Source organism: Podarcis pityusensis (assembly GCF_964106645.2).
Source record: "Podarcis pityusensis genome assembly, chromosome: 6".
Taxonomy (NCBI): domain Eukaryota; kingdom Metazoa; phylum Chordata; class Lepidosauria; order Squamata; family Lacertidae; genus Podarcis; species Podarcis pityusensis.
Window position 1 is genome coordinate 62,527,598 of NC_138030.1, and position 22,973 is coordinate 62,550,570.

At 39.8% G+C, this 22,973-nt stretch overlaps 1 protein-coding gene across 6 annotated transcripts in view; it reads left to right on the forward strand.

Moving 5' to 3' along the window:
* Positions 1–22,973, forward strand: part of PDE4B (phosphodiesterase 4B) — a 262,363-nt gene that overhangs the window by 217,887 nt on the left and 21,503 nt on the right. For 4 of the 6 annotated variants that reach the window (XM_081011763.1, XM_081011764.1, XM_081011765.1 and 1 more), the window contains one exon: positions 15,707–15,819. In XM_081011763.1, the coding sequence (XP_080867889.1) occupies positions 15,707–15,819 (113 nt within the window). Of the gene's footprint in view, positions 1–290; positions 474–4,472; positions 4,525–15,706; positions 15,820–22,973 lie in introns of those variants that run through there. The other 2 variants (XM_081011767.1, XM_081011766.1) reach the window with 2 other exon arrangements.

Here is a 22,973-nt window from a genome sequence, read left to right on the forward strand (position 1 = left end):
CCAATCACGGTTCCATAGCAACCGATGTAAACTGTTCCCTGTCACCCACACCTGTGGACTCTCATGTTAGGCATTCCACACGTGCTACACCCATCATGCCCTCAGCCATTCCACCCAGTCCAACTGCCATCTATGGCAGCTGAGCAAGCAACAGTGATGTCAGTGGGACTCCCCGAGCGTAGCCAAGGAACCCTTCTGAGGTTCCAGAGGGGAGGAGGGGAGGCAAGCGCTCTTCCAAGACGAGAGTGACTGACAGATTCATTCATTATGTTAACCAGGGCAATACATACATCCTAGAGCTGCCTGCCCCATCCTCTTTAGATACACAGTGCAGGATATGCAGCTGTCCCAGACAGAATGGATCTGACAGGCAAGAGTTTTCTTTAAAAGGCCTTTTAGAGCTCCACAACGGAGGATTATATGGCACCCTTAAATATGTGGTGGACGACCTTACCTTTTGATGGAACAATCAGGTATGTTTTACAACGAAAGCACTAGAATTGTTTTCTAGCGATTTGTAGGTAATCGAGCCTCTGCTTTATTGCCATTTGCCCTTCCTTATTGCTCCCTGCTTTTTTCAGTCTGTTAGGAAGATTCCTCCATGTAGCAAAGCCAAGTTCCTTTCATAATGTGCTCCAATGTAAACAGGAGGGCTCCAGCATCACTTCATACTACATTTCTTAAAAAACCCACCGAGCTGAATTCTGAGTTTTGTATACCGTATGCAGACAGACTCAACCTTGAAGAAAAGAGTCTGTCTGAAAGTGAAGGCCTGGGTTAATTAAATGTGCTTTATTGAGAGTGGTGATAGCTTTTCTACAGTGACGTGTTTCGCCCCAAAACTGACATTTCTTGTCTCGAGGTGATTTCAGGCCTCCAATTTACTTACTTACTAACTTGCATCTATACATTTCCATGTCCAAATGAGAACTTCATTGGACTCTTGTCACCTGGGGCTGATTCAGAGCAGTGATCCTTTGAGCCATCCCAGCAACCTATCATCCTGGCCTCACAGATTGCCAGCTAGGAATGGGAAGGGTGAAATTTAGGAGCCTCAAAATAAAAGAAGGGGTGCATATCAACAGTGTGTCTGTAAGGAAGGATTTGCACATGCCAGATATTTAATAAAGCAAATTTTTAAGTTGTGTGAAATCAAATTCAAAATACTATGTGTATATAAACTTCTGAAGCTGAGTTTTAGAGAATGAGAACTACTGCTGATGACTCATTCAAGCACTGGGAAAGTAGGTTGTAATGATTAGTCAAAGTTCTTTCTTTAACTCTTGCTGTTATGGGCCATATCCCATGCCTTCAGTTTTCCTAGCTCCTTCTGATGTCAGCACCAGTCTGGAAAACCTGGGACACGGCTAGAATCCATTATTGCATTATATGATTATGAGGGCATGAAAAGTTTACTTCTGATGCTACCATTCGCTACAGAAGAAGACTAAAAGTAGTGCCTACATGTACTACTTGAGTTGAATTTTTATTTTTATTTAATTTGTTTTCAATTTTATATTTAAATTTAAATTCCATAAGGACTCCTGAGCCACTTTATGCAGTAAGTTACATTAAAACCATATCTAACAATAAAAAGCAACAATAAAGACAGCATAAGCAAAATCAGTTAAGTGGATATAGCATTAGGAACAACTATATAAATCCACCAGATATTTTGCTAACACCCAGAAACTATAGATTAGAATTTTTAAGTGTCTCTTGGATGACAGTTCACCTTATTTTTTCAAACTTTAATTTGAAAGGCAGACTTGCTGTTTTTGCTTTACCCTGTGGAAAATAGGTTCATGCTATTATCTATGCGGTTATTAATCCCTGTGAACTAAACAAATAATACAGTGGTTTAGCTAGGTAATTTGAGATGAGGGGGCTTTAGCTGGTCATGTAAAATTTTTCTCTCTCCCACTGCTATTCCATATTTTAAAAACTTCTAGATTCCTGATTATCTGTGTGGGTGGCTATTTGAGAGAGAGAGAGAGAGAGAGAAATTTCCAATCTTTTTAAAAAATAATAACAACTTGGAACATGTACAATTTAGCATTTTAAACTCACTTAAGTGTCATTGTATAATCATGACTGCTTTGTTGATTCCAAACACATTTACTTTGGAAGAAGGACAATTTTGTTGTAGAAACAGATAATAGATTCCAAAAGTAAAAATAATAAAATGAGCATCTTTAACCATATATATATATATGAGAAAAACATCTCTAGATTGGTGTTTTATTGTGGGCATCTTCTGCAACATGTTCTTTACATAATAATAGTAGTGGATTTATTCTGCTTTAGAAGTTGTTCTGTGATGCTCCTCCAATGTTACCACATTATTGATGTCTGGAGGAGCTATTGCACAAGGAAAGCAGGACAAAAATAAAGTAAAATGACTGTGGTATGAAAAAGTAGCAGGATATGCAGTGGCTGAAAGTGAAGCAGTGTGACCACCTCAGAACTTATGTAGGTGCGAACTGTATCAAAAGCGGGATTGCACCTGACCTTCCCAGTAGCATCATGAGCACAAGTCATCATGGATGCGGATGCACAACAGTGTTTGTGAAACAATAAACATACAACAAGACAACTCCAGCATGGCCATGTTGGCCCAGGTGTTGATGTGGGGTGCTTTGCTAGTGCCCTCATCACCTTCCATTCTCAGAATTGTCAAGGTGGAACTGTGAGGCCCTGGACCTCAGCCTCTTGTTTGAGCCCTAACTGCACCATTGACGTAATGTATGGAATACTGCACCAAGTTCATTCCTCACTAGTTAGCAAATCTTAGAAGAGTCTGTTCTTAAGAATGAGTCACTCAGGCTCCCGTAGTTAACAGTGCCGCCCACCACAGTGTTGGGCAGATTTACTCAGGAGCAACTTCGGCTGTATCCTGTGGGGTTTATTCTAAAGCACATTTAGAATTGCAGCCTTACAGAGCAATCCTAGCAGTTGGGTGTGTTGTTGTTTTTTAATTGATCTTTAAATTGCATTATATGGCTGACATGTTGTGACTCTTAAGTAGCAAATTGTCACCAAGGGTCAAGATTCCAGGGCAGGCATAAAGTTCTCATGGGCTGTTTGCTATGCGAAGAAAGTAAAGAAGTCTTAGGTAACTGGAAATGTTAAAATAACTTTAAATAAGCAATGAGAAACAAGATCCAGTATTTTTGTCTAGGTTTTTTTTTTTAAAAAAAAATCCTTTAAAAACCCCACCATTATATTACAGCATATTATTAACATTTATATGAAACTACTAGATGATGTTGCCTATTTCTCCACTATGTGAAGGTGATTGTTGGATGGGTTGAGTGTATGTACCAGCCTTAACCTGTAGAGTTTTCTGAGTTGCCACTAAGCCCAATAAGAAAGAAAAAAAAGTTAAACAACCCAGTTAAACTAATTAAAAATTAAATAACTGAAGGAGGGTTCTTCTAGTTCCTGTTCATCCCTCTTCCTCTCTGTGATTTACTTGGCAATAGATTATTTTTAAAACTGATTTCACCACAAGAGAAAATGAATTTCATTAAAAATGCATCAAAACCACAGGCATTAAACCACAGTTTTGTTAGTCAAGGATGGTTAAATTGCTAAAAGTGATTTTAGAAACATTCTTAGGTCTATTAGCAGACTTTTATTTTTAAGGATTTTTTTTTCTGAGCTGCTGATTATGGATTATTCCATTGTGTACAGAATTACAGTGTTTTAGCAAGCTTTCGTGCATGTAACAAACAATAATGATGAGAGAAAACTCTGAGAATATTGTCATTATTTTATCATGTGTGTGCCAGAAAATGCAGGTGTTTAACATGCAAGAAATAGATTTCTCATACGCACTCAGAAGCTTATTTTGATGCATAAAATAAATGCTTGAGGTTTCATTCTTCAGTTAATCCGCGTACAACCTATGAGCGGACCTAAATAAAGATGTGGATTATCAAGACATATTTTCATAGAAACAGAGGCCAGTGGATAAGTAGCAAGTTATTGACAACATCTCATGAACATTCATATTTGCTAATTGCCTCCAGCCTGGGACAGGGACTCAAAGTGGCTTACAGCTATAAAATAAACAGCTAAAAACATAGGGGGAAAGAAATCATCAAAAAAAATTAAAGTAAACATTAAAACATACACATTATTACAATAAAACATCACAGTACCAGCCCTTTCCTTAAAAGCGGTCAGTTCCCAGAGCCTGTTGGAACAAGAAAGTCCACTCCTACTAGTGGAAGGACAACAAGGAGGGAGCCGGTCTAATTTTGGCTGAGAGCCCAGGAAGACCTGTTCCCTGCCTTGCTGGCCTTCTCCTACCTGGCCTGGGAGGAAAGGAGACTGCCTGCCTGCCTTCAGCTACGAAAGCTGCTGAACAGGCTCTTTGGCTGTGGTATTGTTTAGAGCTTTTGGTTGGGGTTTATTGCTGCTGTTATTGATACTGATATTATTTTTGTACCTTTTTTTTTTTTAGATCCATCATATGATTTATGTGGATATTGTTTCCATTTGGTTGTGTACTTTTTGGTGTGTTTTATCTATTTTTGTTATGTTTGTAATGATGTTACTCTTGTTGCAAGCCACTTGAGCATGGTTATAGCTATGGAAAGGCGACATACAAATAAAATGATGATGATGATGATGATGATTGACGGCAATTTCTCTAGGAAAGGAGTTCCAAAATCTGGGAGCACCTACCAAGAAGGCCTTCTCCTGCATCACTATCAAGTGTGCCTGTAAGGGGGTCAGGACTCAGAGATTCATAAAAATGAAACCAGATTCATAAAAATCAGTAGACATTTGTGGACTTTTTAACATAATTAAAATATATTTTACCCTATTTGCTTTGTTTCATATACTGCCTTAGTCAGGGATTGTTATGTCATCTTTCCATAAGCATTTCTAAATGGATTGACAAAGGGACTTGAAACATTGTGATAAGGAAGCAAGGACGTTTTGAATTTTGCCCACAAAGTATTAATGCCTCAGCCTAGTTCTTTATCCTGGCAATGAGTTCTGCCAAGAGCCAAATGCAGGAAACAATGTACTGAGGCTGCCACAAATCAGAAAGAAAAGTGACAGCACTTGTATGGTGCCAAATGGAAGTAGCAAAATGCAGGAAACATTTTGTCAAATGTCACTTAGCAATGATATCATAAGGGGAATCAAGGAATGGGATTTGCCTGCATACTAGAAATACCACAGTCAATGGATATGTAGAAGCAGAAATAGCCAAGACTACAGAGACTTATCTTCGGACATTGAATGAAAACGAAAGATTACACAGATCTCTCTCCCAGAGCAAATGGTTGATTCATCACATTATCATTTTACTGCCTTGGCTTAGTTCTTCAGCACCCAGCTGAATTCTTGTGTATGTTCATGAATCATGGAGGAAATGATGAATTGCTTGTCTGTCAATTCTAACAAAAAGTTAGAACATTGAGGAATAACTCTGCAGGTTAACAAGTGCATCTTTTGGGATAACATTTCAAAATGAAGTAAATTGCTTTAAAATATATAAAGAAAACAGAATTAGCGGAGGAGAGAGTAAATGGTTATTAAAGTAAAACAATATATTTGAATCAAGCTAAGTATTAATTTATTGGAACTCAAAGATAACAGCATGGATCAGACAACTGAAATAGTTGATTGCCAAGACCTCAGAGCTCTGCTGGCTCCTATTGATTCTATAAGGCTTTCGCCCCGCCTCCAGCTGTAGGTGTAGTTCTTACATCAAATTGTGATCGCTGATAGTATAACTTCGTTTTGCTTGGTGGTGTCAGGTCCTTTTGCAAAAACATTGCTCTGCAGTTGGACTTTGTCATAGGCTTCCACTGAAGTGCCGTGTACATCAGCTGAGTTATGGTCTTCCTAGATTTTCAGAGTTGTGTCATCTACTTTTGAAAAAGCTCAGAAGCATTTGTAATCCCAGGTGGCAAGATTTCGAAGAATATTTGGTTTATCCAAGGTGCTTGTCAAAAACCTACTTGGAGCACTGAGGCACAGCCTTGCCTGTCTCAGATTTAATAGAAAAATAGAGCTGGGTGTTGTCAACATACTGATGACATTGCGCCCCAGACTTCCTGATGATGGTTCCTAGTGATTTTGTATAGATGGTAAATGGGGACAAAATACTGCCCTGCATGATGAACACAAGCTGCTCCTCATTCTAACTTGTTTGTATGGAAAAGCATAAAAGATTTAATAGGTGACCCACTAGGCTGTGTAAAAGCAGTTTTAGCTTATGCTGGTTGAGGAGTTTTGGAATCCCTCGTAAACCTCCTCATAAATAAGTATTACATCAGCTTCTGCATCTATTTTGAAATTAAGGATTGTCCCACAAATAGCTAAGTTTACTCTCCAGGGTGGGATGGTGTCTTTACAAAATATGGAGCCTAAGAAAAACTAGCTGCCCGCTACCATTAGATATGCTATACATTTTGGCGACTAATTAGGCGTGAACTTTCATACATATCAATTACACATACTCATTACTGCAGGTAAATTCCCCTGCAAGGCAATTACTATGCGGAAGATATTTGACAGGAACCGCAGGGACTTCCTCTATTGGGAGTATCCTTAGCTTGAACCACTGTAGCTTCCTCTATTATTTCCTTGCAGTGTCACCATGCTTGTTGTTCAGAACAAAACCAAAACGAAATACACGATCCCAGGATTCATGCAGAGTTCCAGCTGAACCAAGCTCCTTTGGGCAAACCCCTTGTAATATTGAGCTGATGGTAGAATCTTGAGAAATGGAAGTTCCCCCCCTTTCCCCCCCTCTTTTTTTTTAAAAAAAATGATATTTATTAAGAATTTTAAAATTACAGAAAAAACAAAAAATAAAAAGAAAGAAGAAAAAAACAAAGGAAAAACAAACCACAATCCAACAATACAAATTGATAAAAATCAAAATCAAAAAATAACAACAAAACACGTAACAGAGCACAATCAAAAAGTAAAAATAAGCCACAAAAATTTAAAAGCAAATCCAGTATTCTCAAATCCTTAACTGTCATTGCCTTCTTTCATTGACCTCCTCACTCCTCCCTTTTTTTGTATCCTAGTTGTTAATTGTCACAGCAAATCATTTCCATATTTCATAATATTCTGTCATTACATTACCTTAATCTATTTTAATCTTATCTTACTATAAAAGACCTTAAAGCTTAAAACTTAGATCTTATTTATACCAATTTCTCCTAACCATGATATTCTTACATAATTCTTTAAACATTTTTGCTAAAGCCAAATAATTTCATTCCAACATTTTTCTAACGTTCATCAATTTTATAAAACAATCCTAATAAATTTTTTTTTTCTTCCAATCTTCATCCAGCGTCTCTTCCTCCTGGTCCCGGGTTTTGTCAGTCCTTTCTATCCCATCAGTCTAGCGCATTAACCTGGTAATCTTATGTCCGAGGCCCTTAAGTCCCTTCCATGTCCCATCTGCAGTTCTTCTTCATATTTATACCTGTACTTTACTTTGTCTCCTGCTCCTTTCACTCGTGGGAACTCCAACTTAACAGTGTTTTTGAACCTTCTCGACAAATCAGCCCCTTTTCCATAGTCCACACTAAACTCCATGTGGTATTTAAAAACATGTTTCAAAGTCCCTCCAGAATTAAGAGCCCCCACAACCCCAAACATCTCACGGCCCATTGCCAAACTTGAAAAGTCCAAACATCCCTGCATAGGGGGGTCTATCCAACCCCCCATTTCCAAACCAAACCAAACTTTATCTTTCCAAATCTGGCTTTTTCCAAGTTCATTTGTCAAATCCAAGAACTCATGTTCCTGCTGGGCTACAGCTCCCTCCATCTCTGGCGCCCAAGGTTCAACAGCATCCTCTTCCCTCATCTGTTCTGTCAGAGCACACTTCTGATTTGATTCCTGGGTGGGCTCTATATAGTTTCCCACTACCTGTCCAAAATTTCTGATCGCAACAGTCATCAAGTCCGTCTTCTCATGTAGCTGTTCCAGTAGGGCACTTGTTTTACAGAAAGCACGCAGCAGAGCTTCTGAGTACATTGTTCTGCAAGGTCAGAAGTCTATTCCCACGATCGTAATCTATTGCAGCTGCAAGCTCCCCGGTTCAGAATTGGTAACAGTTTCACAGGCTCCCTCTAGGGGAAGAGCTTCTATTTGTTCTTTTCTTTTAAAGGCAGATCTAACAACAAAGTTTCCTTTTTCAGATATTTTGTCAATATTTGTTCCTTTAAAATGCGAAGGGGAACAATGGAATCACTATGTTTCTCTTCTTTTAACTATCTGTCAAAGACGTTTGTCTCTGGTCAATGAGCTTCCCAAAGAACGTCAATCCTGACACCCCGCTCCAGGATCAAGACGGTGGAAAGTTACTTTGCGTTACACTCTCTTCTACAGGTTTAAACAGTCCGGAAAAAATCCCCCCTCTTCTCCTGCTTCCGAAGGGGGTTCAACAATTTTAAATGATGAAAGTTAAACCTTTACAGGCGATTTTCTGAACTCTAGTTTGCCATGTCTTTGCTTTAATCTATCTACAAGAAACGGAAGGCTGACTTCCTGTTTAGACCTTCCCGTTTCAGTGCCAAATTGAGGCAAATTTCTTAGTCCAATTTTCCTTTCTACTCGCAAATCATTATTTGAAGTCCAATTGTCCAAAATTTAAGTACTCACGGGTAATTGTTTTAAAAGCCAAATTGTCCCAGGAAAAAGGCAGCGCTCTCCGGCAACGGCTGTGCGGCTTCGCTCCACGGAAGAAGCAGTTGACTCTCAGCACCGCGCCACTTCCCCCTCTTCACTCCGGAACCCGTTAGTGGGTTCCTTTGCGGGTTGGGGGGGCGCTAAAGGTGCCCGCCGAGTTCCATGGTCACAGGCTTCATCCGCCTGTGATTTTTGAAAGGGTCCCCGCTTCGCCATGGCGGGAAAGACCTGTTTCCCATGGAGCTGGTCCCTCCGGATCAGAGGGAGTCCGCCATTACCGATGGCGCCACCCCAGAAGTCCCCCTCCCCCCCCCCCTCTTTTTGCTGCAGAGTGCTTTTTAAAAAGTAGCTGGATTGCTTTTGGGGACTTTCACTTCGCCTGATTTTGCAGACACGAGTGAGTTTACCCTTTTCAGAATGGCTGCTGTAACTACCCCGTAGTGTTTGTGAAGCAGAGCTTACTTTTTCAAAGTCATTCCCAATTTTTCTTTGCTCCTTATTCCGAGGTTTGCATAGCTGGTTACTTTGCCATCTTTATGGCTCTGTGAAAGGTTGATCCCCCTATTAGCTCCGTCCTTTCAGGAAGCCCTTTGCTTCGAATTCCAAGCGCCAATCGCTCTCTAAGGTGCTCTTCCTTTTTATTAGTAAACTCAGCCTGTTCATACAAGGCACTGACAAATGATTGCACTGGTTCCCAAGGCTTCCAAACTCTTCGATAGAACTGGAGCCTTCTCAAAATCCAAAATCCTATTGGAAATGAAATGGGCATCCAACCTGGCTAGAACACTCTCCACAAAAGTAAATGATTTATATACATTGCTGGCTTCTTCCCCTATAGCATAATGATTTGCCTTTCTCCATGGAACTTTATAGCAAGGCAAAGCAAGCATGCTGCAAGATTGTTGTAGTTGAAAGCTTCTGGTGCCCTGGGATGTTTTACAGATGAAGAGCGGTATTAAAAAAAAATTGGGTGAATAAATAAAACAAGCAGATGTTCCCATTGGAACCTGCAAATCACAAGTACTTTATCTCTAAATTTATTCTGTTGGTTAAATAAATGTGGTCATAAATAGAATTTACCATATTTTATTCTCACAAGCTGCTCTCACCTCAGTTCATGATGCCATCTGAATACTAGAAGATTCAGTAGCATAAACCAGAGCACGACAACCTTGGGGTTTCTTAGCTCATAGACTCTAGTTACCAAGTGTCATCACTCTCCTTAGTCCTGTGAAAGTGTCAGGACCATTGTTTGTCTCAAAAGCAAGAGTCTGAAATGTGCAGGCATATAGCTGTCATAGCTATGGTGTGTTCTGCATGAACTGTTCTACGTATAAAAGTTTTTATGTGTTCCCTGCGCTCCTTTGCCAGGAATGGTCTCTTCCCTAATTTTGGTGGTGAAGTTGATTTTCACAAACAGTTCCTTTGTGCACATAATCAGCTCCATTCATTGAAATAAATGGCAGGATTTGTGTTTACCAAAATATCTGGATTGTGTTGCCTATTTACAACCTTTGCTGCATGTTAAAGCATTATGCAGATTGCAATACCTCTTTTCTGGAATAAGAATTGCCCATGCAGTTGGCCCCGTCCACATGATTTTGCTATTAATAAGCATACCACTGCAGCCTCATATCTTGTCACAAGGAAGCTTCTCCCTTCCACAACTTTATAGACTTGTCCGGGTGGAGCAGAGTGTTTGGAACATTGAACTCACAAACCAGTGTTTATTCGGAATCAAGCCACAAAATAAAATATTCAGCAAAGTATTTGTTAAATCAGTTTGGAAAATATCCAAGTAAAAGAAGCAATGGCATCGTAATTAGGCATTCCAGGCAAGGACTAAGCTAGGATCCTTAGCACTTGGATTCATTCCCAACAATGTGCATTTTAGAGCTGCGGTTTATGAAGCTTTATTTTCCCCCAAATAAGAATTATTAAATCAGTGCTATCTAATATAAATGTGCATGCATAAAGACACAGCCTCACATACGTATTAACTGTGGAAGACCACAATTTTTTGCTTGGCTATCTACTTTCTGTTATGTTTGGACATGCCTGAATGAAATGCTACTCTTTTAACTTTGAAAGTTAAATAAAGGGTGTTCCTCGCGTTCATGTTTAATTTGGGATTAATTAACAATCAGCTGAACCCTGCCCAGATGTGTGTGCAGTCACTTGCTGTAGGTCACTATTTCTCTTTCTCAACCACATTTCTAAACTCCAACGTGACTTTCAAGCACATGGTTGTTGCTTAGTCAAATCATGCTCGGAAGTAAATAGCACTTTTTTTCTTCCACTGTAGAATGTTTTCTTCTGTGATCTCCTGGTAGGATTTTTGTGAAACTGAATATTTTGCTACAAGTCAATGCCTCTGAGTCCTGAAACACTACAGAAATATAAACTAGATTGTTTTAATAGCTGCCTGTTAGTTTTTATTAAAAAGTATTAACTTTAGCAACTAATTAGAAGTAGTGACATTAACAAAGTTTGCAAACAATGGGTTCATAATATGAATTTTCACTGTTTTTAATGCTAAGACATCCTATTTGTGTTGGATATTCTCACTCTTGAGCTTTTACTCCAGTCGTAGTTAATAACAAAGCGTATTTCAAGTTAATGTCCCATTTCTGCCTATTTGCTAACAGCATTTAGCAGACCAGACTGGCAAATCCTATAGCAGCTGTTGGTTCATGTCCAGAACTCGATTACTTTAACTCTTTACTCATTCAATATTATGTGAAGCCATCCTTTCTATTTAATCACTGCATTATAGTCCAGTCTTAGTTGTGAGTATATGTTGGGGGTGATCTTCCACTACAAACCCTGCCTCCTTCCCCTATGATTACTTACCAGCATTCAGTCTACTTCAACATGGGGAGGAGTTCTGGGGGGACAATGGGTGATATGCAATGCACAACTGAAATGTGTGCCAGTTCCCTACTGCCAATTCTGCTGCTACTAAAACTGTGGCTGTATCTTCCTCCTCCACATTCCCACCTGCTTTCATCCCACACTACAGTTTCCAAGTGACAAAACAAAAACTCACATGTGCCAAACCATTGTGAGCCCATTTAGCACTTTCCCCCATTGTTCATAGAAAAAGCTTATAGGGGCCCAGGTATTATTCGAGGTAAATGGTGTTTCTGCATCACTACTTAAAATTTGGTTTAGGGAAGACCCAAATCAAACTGTTACTAGAGTGCACGGATACAAAGCTGTTTACAAAATAGGTGCAGGTATTGAGATCCCCTTTCACTGTTGCCTGGTATTTGGGCTTTAAATGTTGCCATTACTGGAACTGCTACCATAAAGAAGCGTGTGGAGGCTCCTCAGATAAGCAGCTATTTTGCAAGAACAGGTTCTCAGTCACAGACAAGCCAACTCCACTTCCTCTTGCTCAGAGAATTATAAGAAATTGTGACACTGATGTGAAAGATAATACTTCCAAGGAACTTCCTCTCTTTCAAGTAACATCTTAACATGAAATGCGGCCTTCCTTAAATTATTGACCGTCTTGTAAAGCTGTATATGTACATCATTTCTCCCCTTACACAGTTGTCCTTTTTCAGGAAGACTTGAGAAAACTGCTTATGCCAAACAGTATATTTCCCCCTCTGCAGACATCTGCGGGGGGGGGGAGGAATGCTCCATAGTGGGGGATAGTGGCTTGAATCCCCACTGCTTTCTCCAAAGGAAGAAAGCAAACCACCTTGACTGCAATGTCACATATGGTGCAGGAGGTCGTGTTTTACATGGCATGACCTTGCAGCACAGATTATTTAAATCCATTGGTTTCAGTGGGTCTACTCTGAGTATGACTACTATTGGATGTCACCCAGAGAAAATAACTCTCCTGCTGTAGCCCTTTTAAGCACTCGGAATAGAACTTTATGTGAAAGCACGTGGTTCCTTTTCATTGCCTTGAGTTGGAAGGGAGGGTGAGTACTCTCTACTGCTTAGAGATTTAAAGCTGCACAGATATCTATATCTATATCTCTATCTCTATCTCTATCTCTATCTCTATCTATATCTATATCTATATCTATATCTATATCTATATCTATATCTATATCTATATCTATATCATCTATATCTATACAGTGGTACCTCTGGATGTGAACGGGATCCATTCTGGAGCCCTGTTCGCATCCTGAAGTGAATGCAACCCGCGTCTGCGCTTGCACAGGTCGCGATTTGCTGCTTCCGTGCATGCGCGTGATGTCATTTTGAGCGTCTGCGCATGCACGAGCGGCGAAACCCGGAAGTAACACCTTCTGTTACTTCCAGGTCGCCGCGGAGTGCAACCCAAAAACTCTCAACCCGAAGCTACTTCAACCCGAGGTACGACTGTATCTGTATCTATATCTGTGTATGTATCCTCCAACAATATGGTGCCCACCATATTGGACAACAGCTCCTTTGCTGGCTGTGACTGATAGGAATTGTAGTCCAAGCCATTTGGAAGGCATCATGCTGATGGCTGGTATATGAATAGAATTGAATTCCCAGTTGTGTTCCTTATTTATTTCTGGGTTGGCACTATTTTGGAAGACAAGAGAAATAGTTGTACCTAGAGGAGGAGGAGGAATAATAATAATAATAATAATAATAATAATAATAATAATGATAAATTTATTATTTATACCCCACCCATCTGGCTGGGTTTCCCCAGCCACTCTGGACGGCTTACAGCACATAAAAAATTGTAAAATGTGCATAGCTGTTATACGCAGGTAATCTCAGTGTTTATATATATAACTGAGATACTGCAGTGACACCCTGAATGAAGATAGATATAGATTTATTCAACAGGTGCTGAGCAGTCATGGCAGCTGCTCTTTTTCTTTTCTTTTTTTCCATCTTCAGACTAATGATGCATTGTTTTGCTTCGGACTTCCTGTACCATTTCCAGCAACAATATCATGGCATTTTTGGCAGCCGGCCACCATCATTCTACACACACACACACACACACACACACACACTCCTGGAATTATGCTATGTGTCAAAGCATTATACCAAGGGCATTCAAGGGAAGGGCAGAATGGTAGCCACAAGTGGCAGCCACTGAGAAAGATTCCACTGGGGCCACAGGCAGTGGCAGAAATATACATCACTTACATTGCTTAAAGTGAAAAAGAGAAACGCACCACTTGCCATCATAAGCATGCCACATGAACCAAAAGGATTTGACCCAAAATCAATAAAATAGCCCCTCCCTAAATTTGCAACCTGCAAATGAGGTAGCGGATTTATCAGGGGGCTGTCTTTCAACTCTAAATATAATTTGAGCTTCCACAATCCTTGCACCAGCAAACAGGTTTATGCTGGTGCATAACTTTTGAGTCAACGACTATCATGGGTTTTTAGAAGTAATTTTTATGACCAAATCTGAGGTGCTTGCTACCTGTAGTCCAGACAGTTACTAAGTACTTAAAGGTCACAAGCCTGTGTTCAAATTTACATAAACTTGCATATACTAATGTACTTGTATTGGTGTTTCTTGGCAAATTAAGATGGCAGGTCACTGGAGCCCCAGCCTCTTATAAGGAAACTATTTTTTCCCTATAGTTTGTTTGTTTTATTATTTTGTGAAAGGGAGAGGAGATCCATGCCCTCCTTGGGCCACATCTGCCTGTGATTCTTTGTGGGTCCCTTCAGCAGAATCCTTTATTTGTTTACTCAGAAGTAAATCTTAGTAAGTTCAACGGGACAAATTTAGCTCCATAAATTCATTTAAGATTGCAGCTTTAGAAAAGATTTTAAATAAATGCTTGTTCCCCAGATCAAATGTGCAAAGGCAGGAAAATAATGGTAGTGTACTACAGGCAAAGGGGGACACAGGTAGTGCTATGGTGTAAACCACATAGCCTAGGGCTTGCCGATCAGAAGGTCGGCGGTTCGAATCCCCGCGACGGGTGAGCTCCCGTTGCTCGGTCCCTGCTCCTGCCAACCTAGCAGTTCAAAAGCACGTCAAGTGCAAGTAGATAAATAAGTATCGCTCCGGCGGAAAGGTAAACGACGTTTCCGTGCGCTGCTCTGGTTTCGCCAGAAGCAGCTTAGTCTTGCTGGCCACATGACCCGGAAAAACTGTCTGCGGACAAACATTGGCTCCCTCAGCCAGCAAAGTAAGAGTCGTTCGTGACTGGATTTAACTGTCAGGGGTCCTTTACCTTTACCTTACTACAGTCAAATTTTAAATCCCTTCTGGAAATCCAGTTCAGAATTTCCTTGTGTCTTTGGCATGAACTAAAGGGGAGTTTAAAGTTGGTTAAAAGAAGCAGGATTTCCATTTTGCCAGTTTAAATAAAAATCCAGTATTTCTGTGGTTTCCTGTTAAGAGACATTTCATTGAACACCTAATTTAATAGATACGGATTTAACAACAAGAAAAATCCCTCTCTTTTAATGCAAACGATCTTTCTGAGGAGAGGATTATCACAGCTGCAGAAGTTCAGGGAGTTTACTTCCAGTTATTTTTTCCTGCCCGTTTGTTTTTTATCTGAAGTTAGTTTTTTTTAAGGGAAAACTGAGAGATGCAGATTGATTGCCTAATCTCACTCGGTGACACTTTAAAAGTCTTATAAAAAAATCTCCACACATGATTAATGCTTGAGAGGAGACGGAAAAAACCCCTTTGCTTACGAAGAACTTGCTTTTCCTCATCTGTTCTGTGAGTGCATAATATACAATGCAGATGAGCCTGTCAGAGGTCCCTCCCCTTACATCCCCTGCGAGAGGAAGTTTGTTGATGTAGTACTGACATTGCTTCTTCAAAGCCAGCAAGAACAAAAAGAAAAGAGAAGAAAGCCCATGAAACCACAACAGCCACTCCAAGGCGAGACGTGCATTGATTTGTTCTGCTGGAGAGTGGAACAGGAGCTCGCAGAACTCATGATGAAAGAGCACAGCAGCAGCAGCAGCTACAGCAGCGTCGGTCCGAGCCGTGTCAGCGATTCCACCATGGAAAGCCTGCAATCACTCAAGCCTAACTACATGCCTGTGTGTTTATTTGCAGAGGAATCTTATCAAAAATTAGCAATGGAAACTTTGGAGGAATTGGACTGGTGTTTAGACCAACTTGAAACCATTCAGACCTACCGATCTGTTAGCGAAATGGCATCGAATAAGGTAAGAGGAAAATATTTATCCCCCCCCCCAATGGTTTTGAAAAATGGAATTTAGTTGCATAGGGATTTAAACTCCCCCCCCCCACATATACAGCTGTATCTGCAATCATACCTGCTACTGATTTTACCAAAAACAAAGTTAAAGAAAATGGGTGAACTCTTACACACCACCTCTGCTTCTTATTAAAGCTGCTAAATATTGGTAGTTCCTATCATTACACTATGGAGGTGGAGCAGTAGACATGTGTGGCATCAAACTTTGCAAGCTCTCAAGCAGAACACGGTTGCATCCAGAAATCAAGTTTTGCTCTTTGATTTTGTTAAATGGGTACCTAGGTGATTTGTAAATCGGGGGAGTGGGGTGGATTATTGTATATATTTACATACTTGGAACAATTCCTGATTTTGTATTAATTATCCCTTAGATACAAAGGAATAGCAACAATTAGGCAGTGATATCAAGTTAAAGGAGTGTTTGTAGGAATGGAACTTAAAATCCTGATGGGATTATAATTGGGACAATCAATAACTTTGGAAATAATTGTTTTTAGTAAATTGTCTGTGGTGCTGATAATTACGGTACAGTTATCTTCGCAGTTGTCATGCAGCAAATATAGTATGTATTGCTTTGATTTCAGTTACTGCATTGTACATTGTAAAACAAAGGTGTTCTGGTTTTGTATACAGTGGTACCTCAGGTTAAGTACTTAATTCGTTCCGGAGGTCCGTTCTTAACCTGAAACTGTTCTTAACCTGAAGCACCACTTTAGCTAATGGGGCCTCCTGCTGCTGCTGCGCTGCCGGAGCCCGATTTCTGTTCTTATCCTGAAGCACTATTTCTAGGTTAGCGGAGTGTGTAACCTGAAGCGTATGTAACCTGAGGTACCACTGTATTAGTAGTTGCATATGTAATGACAAGTCATATAAAGTGTTGCTATGTTAAGAGGCACATTTCTAAAAGGGGTAAAAATGTGTTGTAGAAGGTTGGCTGATATGCTTGTGTGTCGTATGTATGCCTTCAACCAAACCACTTGGAGAGCCATGCTGATTGTATGGGTTTAACTTAGAGATATAATGGGGAGATTTTACAATTAATTACTAACACCTTATCCTTTTACAGTATAGTTAAAACCTGTCGCTCGGTCTGTATTTACACCAGAGTCGCTCTTTCATTGGCTATTAGCCTGAATATTGATGGATTAAACAAAAGGCACACCTACTTCCCTGAGGCCGTGGGCACCTTATCTGCTGTGATCCAGGCACTGCTCAACAGAACAGTCTTTTGCACTGTTAATGCAGTGAGTTGAGCTACAGCTTACATGATTCCAGAATCAGCATACAGTGGTACCTCGGGTTACATACGCTTCAGGTTACATACGCTTCAGGTTACAGACCAGAAATATTACCTCAGGTTAAGAACTTTGCTTCAGGATGAGAACAGAAATCGTGCTCTGGCAGCAGCGAGAGGCCCCATTAGCTAAAGTGGTGCTTCAGGTTAAGAACAGTTTCAGGTTAAGAACAGACCTCCAGAACGAATTAAGTACTTAACCTATATAACCACTCTATATAACTTTCTCCAGGTGCTCTTATTAACACTGGTACAGTGGTACCTATGGTTACATACACTTCATGTTACAGACTCTTCTGGTTACAGACTCCGCTAACCCAGAAATATTACCACGGGTTAAGAACTTTGCTTCAGGATGAGAACAGAAATTGCGCAGCGGCAGCAGTGGGAGGCCCCGTTAGCTAAAGTGGTACCTCAGGTTAAAAACAGTTTCAGGTTAAGAACGGACCTCCGGAACGAATTAAGTTCTTAACCCGAGGTACCACTGTACGTGGCCTTTTATGATAAGCAAGCTATGGAGCCTAATATCTTACTCTGTTTCCTTCTGCAAAGGTATCAGTTTTCACACGCTGTTTTCAACATTTTCTTTAACAGAACCCTCCTTTTAATATCCAGCCTTCATAGACCCAGCCACAAACTACCTACTTAACCCTGCTCAGGTCACCATCATGCACTTTGCTGCTTAATAATAATAATAATAATAATAATAATAATTTATTTGTACCCTGCCCAGCTGACTGGGTTGCCCTAATTTGTATTTAAATTAGGGATTAATAACCAACTTCACAACCCTGTTGTGAGCAATAATGAGATATGGACATTTTACACAAAAAAAGGGCTACGTGGCAATTAAACAGGAGGCAATAAAGATAGAATAAGGTTTCAGGCAAAGGACTCCCAACCCTCCTCTCATCTTTAATTTGCATTTTTTTTACTAGATTGTGTAAAATAGGTTAGAGCATGGTGCTGATAACGCCAAGGTTGCAGGTTCGATCCCCATATGGGACAGCTGCATATTTCTGCATTGCAGGGGGTTGGACTAGATGATCCTCAGGTCCCTTCCAACTCTGCGATTCTTACTATTTCACGTAAATGTATCCTTATGTGCTTTTTAAGGATTTGGATATTGGACATGTGCCGTGCAACTGGAACTACAGCATGATTGTAGCTTTTCAAAAGCTCTTAAGAAGCCTCTTAAAATATGTCAATTAATTAATAAATTGTCAAGTTTTCCACATCCGTGAAGTATCAGAATGATCTGCCTGTCTTCCGTCGTCTGCACAGAGATATGGCAGTAGCAAAACAGTCTGATGCTTTGAAAACAGGATGCTTCTACCTCCCCCTTAGTAAAGAATAACGGAAAGAGCAACAGTAGAGAAAGGAAGAAAGCATATAGACCCAGCATGATCCCAAGTGCAAGAGCTGTATAAACAGTGACCTATCTTCCTGACCTCTGCTATTGCTAAGTTCCTGGCCCTCTGCCACTGAAGCCAAACTACGTCATTTGAGAATGATAGTGGGCATGGCACAGCTGTTGTAAGTGTGACTCGAATTTCCTGTCTCCTTCCTGACAGACGTAGTTTTGAAGTACAGCGTTGCAAAAACAGTAGACAAATAGGGGGGTGACTGGTTTCTAGTGTAGTGCACTTATTCAAAACTGTTACCAAAATACGTTTCTTGATCATTTTGGTGATGGGAAAGAGAACCTTGGATGAATGTATCCTGTTTGTAAAATACTTGTAGTAAAAAAGAAGAAGCAAATGTTGCTGAAATGAATAATTACATTACTCAGAAATATGAGGAACTTAATCTCTGGTGTTCAACAGCGTGTGGCTCTGACATTCAGATGAAGAAGCATAGAAAACAGTTCAGAAGGTCCCCGGAGGAGCAAACAGCAAAAAGTAGCAAAGCATTCACTGTGGCTGGGCATGTTCCTGTTTCGTTAAAATGATACACAAATGTTGTGTTAATCCCATTCAGCTATAAAATACAAATTAGCATACTTCCTGCTGCTGTTGGCTCCTGGTTCATGATGTGTTTCTTGTGCAACTCTTTGTTTTGATGAAGTTTCCAATCCTATTTTTATTGGCATTACTTATTTGCATTTTAGAATCCTTTCCACACAAAAATCTTAGCGGCTGATTATTATTAGGTGGATCATATATAGAAGTGGTGGTTTTTAGAAATCTCATAAGGTAGCATGACATATATTCCAGGTATACAAGTGTACTTTATCGTTTTAACTAAAGTCACTCAGTGTGTAGAACTAGTGCTTCTGATGAATAAGAGTAATAATTTGAGATCTGAATGCTTGTGGAGGCAACCTACAACATTGCCTACTAAAAGGAGGAACCAAATAATGACCTGCCCAATACACTCAACCTGCTTTTCATTATTAGAACAGACATCACTTTGTGTTTTTCCATGGCCTGTATAAAGCTGAGATAAAAATAAGTTGTACAGTATATTTTAAAAAATCATAAATACTGCACTCAGTCAGGTCTTCAGGTATCCTGGGCATGCTTATGGCCAATTTGCATAGCTTGTTGAAGAAATTTAGCCTTTACCTAGATGATAATTTTGTATATTGTGTTTTGCTCATTGGCCTGGAGAACATGCATGTCTTCTTTCTACATTTATAGAATCATAATGTTTGAAGGTACTTCAGGAACCGTATAAATCAGGAGTGGGGACCTCCGGCCTGGGGTCTAGATGTGGCCCTTCAGGCCTCTCCATCTGGCTCCCAGAACTCGCCCCAGGCTACCCCTCTCACTGGTTCTGCTTTGCAACCTGAGTGCTTTTGTATCGTTGGAATGTGTCCTTCAATTCTGATAGCGCCTCTTGCTTCTCCAGATGGAGAAGGGAGGTCTGTATGAGTGTGTGCAGAAACTACCCTTCTGTACAAAAGTAAAAAAAATGTTTTTGTTCCTCCACCATCTGTGGAGGTTGCCTAGAGGGTATGTGGCCCTTGGGGGCTGCTAAAGGTTCCCCATGGCAGACCTGATCTAATCCAAACCCCTTCTGATACAGGAACTATCCCTGATATTAAGCCATAGCTATCACTGGAAAAAGAACTTTTTTTAAAAAAAAAGAAGATATTTATTAAGGTTTTCAAGATATTACAAAATAAAAAAAAAAAGAAAAAGGAAAAATACAAAATAAAAATAGTTAAAAACAATTCAGTCTTTCAATCACTTATCTTTCATTTGCTTTCCCGGACCTCCTCACGCCTCCCTTTTCTGTATTCCAATTCAGTTTGTTAGTTCAGCAAATCCCTCCCCTCTTTGTTTATCTTAATCTTCAATCTTAAAGTATTGTAACATTAGATTTTTACCTATAAATAGTCCATTTTTTCATATTCCCTTATAACATTACAGCTAGAAACCACTTAGTTTCTATCCAACATCATTCTAACATTCATTAATTTTACAATATTTCTGTAAATAGTCTTTAAACTTTTTCCAATCTTCTTCCACCGACTCTTCTCCCTGGTCTCGGATTCTGCCAGTCATTTCTGCCAGTTCCATATAGTCCATCACCTTCATCTGCCATTCTTCCAAGGTGGGTAGATCTTGTGTCTTCCAATACTTTGCAATAAGTATTCTTGCTGCTGTTGTGGCATGGAAAAAAGAACTTTTAATGAAGGAGAGTCTGCTCCCTTCTAAAACCACTGTCAAACTTGTCAGCTTCCCCAGAAAAACTGGGACATCCCATTTTTTTCTTTGAGAGCATGGTGGCCCTTTTGGGCGCCTTGCTCTCTTGTGATTTCTGGTCAAGATCTCACCCTGAAAAAGCTTTTCCCCCCAAGTTCGTGATCTTACGGGCACCCCAAAACACTCATCTTTGGGCACCTTGCCTCTAAAATGCTGTTCCCTGAGCCATGATTATCTAAACAGCTCATAACATCAAGAAGCTACTCCTAATTTTTAACGGAAATCCCCATGCTTGTAATTTGAACCCACTGGTTCAGGTTCTAACTTCTGGAACAGCAGAGACAAGAGTATCTATGTGACACTCTTTCAAATGGTTAGAGATGGTAATCATGTTACTCCTAACAGTAGCTTTTCAAGGCTAAACATACCCAACTCCTTGGACCTTTCCTAATAGGACTTGGGTCTCCAGTCCCCAGCCCCACCTTATGACTTCATTGTCTTTATTTATGGGCATGTGACTTGACTGAAGTCAGCCATGACCTTCACAAAGCACACCAGGATATGATCTTTCAGAATTACCTAAATGACCCCAAGGGGTATGTGTCCCTACATCACGTAGGCGCTTGCTGAAATGTTCCATTATGGCTCTAGTCTGTCTTTTGTTAGCAATTTACATACTAGACTATTGTCTGTTATCTGTAAATGAAAATCTATTGGTGTAAACAAAACATTCACTGCACTATTTCAAAAGGGGTTTCAGTCACATAAGACACGCAGGGTCACGCCTCAGTTTTAGGAGGCTAAATAAACTAAACATGAGGACACTAATGTAAACTCTGGAGGTAACTGCTGGCTGCCTTCCAGCTGTCTATGTGCCTCATTGCACAATGTCCATATTGGGAAAGAAGGGGGTGTCTTATTATAAGTTTGCAAGCTCTAGATTTTGCTCACTTGGTACGTGATGGTTCCCTAAAGGTGTGTCAAACTGTTCCTGCTTTTCAGTTTACTGTAACTTCCTTTGTTTAATATACATTGCAAAATAGCTATAAGCCTCCCAAAGACTGACTAGATTAGCTGTTGGGCAGTCAGCTATAAAACCTACTCCTTTCATTCCCTTTGCTTTTTTTTAAGTGGAGTTTAATAGCTGTAAATCAGGGAATTTTGCCTAGATTTATGACCTTTGGTTTGGCATTCCTTTATCCTGATAGGCTACAGCTATTTGTCCTTGCCTAAGCAAATGGGGAAAGTTGCTACAGGAAAGAATGTTTAGACTAATCAGTCATTAGAGGTGCTCCATTATTATCAATAGATTTCTTAAATGAATCATAACCTTATAATAAATCTCACATACCCTGGAGCAATTTAGTGACTATAAACTTTAAATGGCTAAGTCTTTCTCTAGTAGCTTAAGTTATTATTACTAAACTCTTTGTGAGAGTTTATGGAGGTACTGAGGAACATTCCACCTGATAACTGAATTGGCTTACTTTGTTTTCAGTCAGGTTCTTCTAGCACAGAGAAAAGCAAACAGTTTATTTTCTATAGCAAGGAGTGAGTTGTGCAAATAATAGTTTTTTGGGCCTATTTAGGATGCACTGCCAAATTAGGGAGTTGCTGTTGGCATTGCTAAACATTTGTATAGCGCTAAAATAGACTAAATACTTTAAAAACTTATGTAAAATAAATAAATAAATAAAAATAATAGGACATAATAAGCTTTGTATCCAAAACTAGTCCTACTCAGCATAGACCCGTTGGAATTAATAAACAGAAATTAGCCATGACCATTAACTCTTGTGGGCAAACTTCAAGAACTCACTGGGGTTTATTTACCTTTAATATCCTACCTAGAACTTGAGAGATTGTAGAATACCCAACTCTGATTTAGGGAGATGCTGGTTGCCATTACAGAATACAGATGGAGCCTATGGTGTGCTAGCTGTTTTTTTTGGGCTTAGTTAGCACTGAGGAACAGAGTTTTGGCTATTTTCACTTGCAAATTTGGAAACTGAGCAGTTCCATTTCATATCCTTAACACTGGGTGACTTTGATTAATTGAAATCAACAATTAATAAAGGATTTTAATATGCCATAACGTCTCAGGAATGCCAGTGATCTTGCAAATGATCTTGCAAAACTGGCTCAATAAGCAAT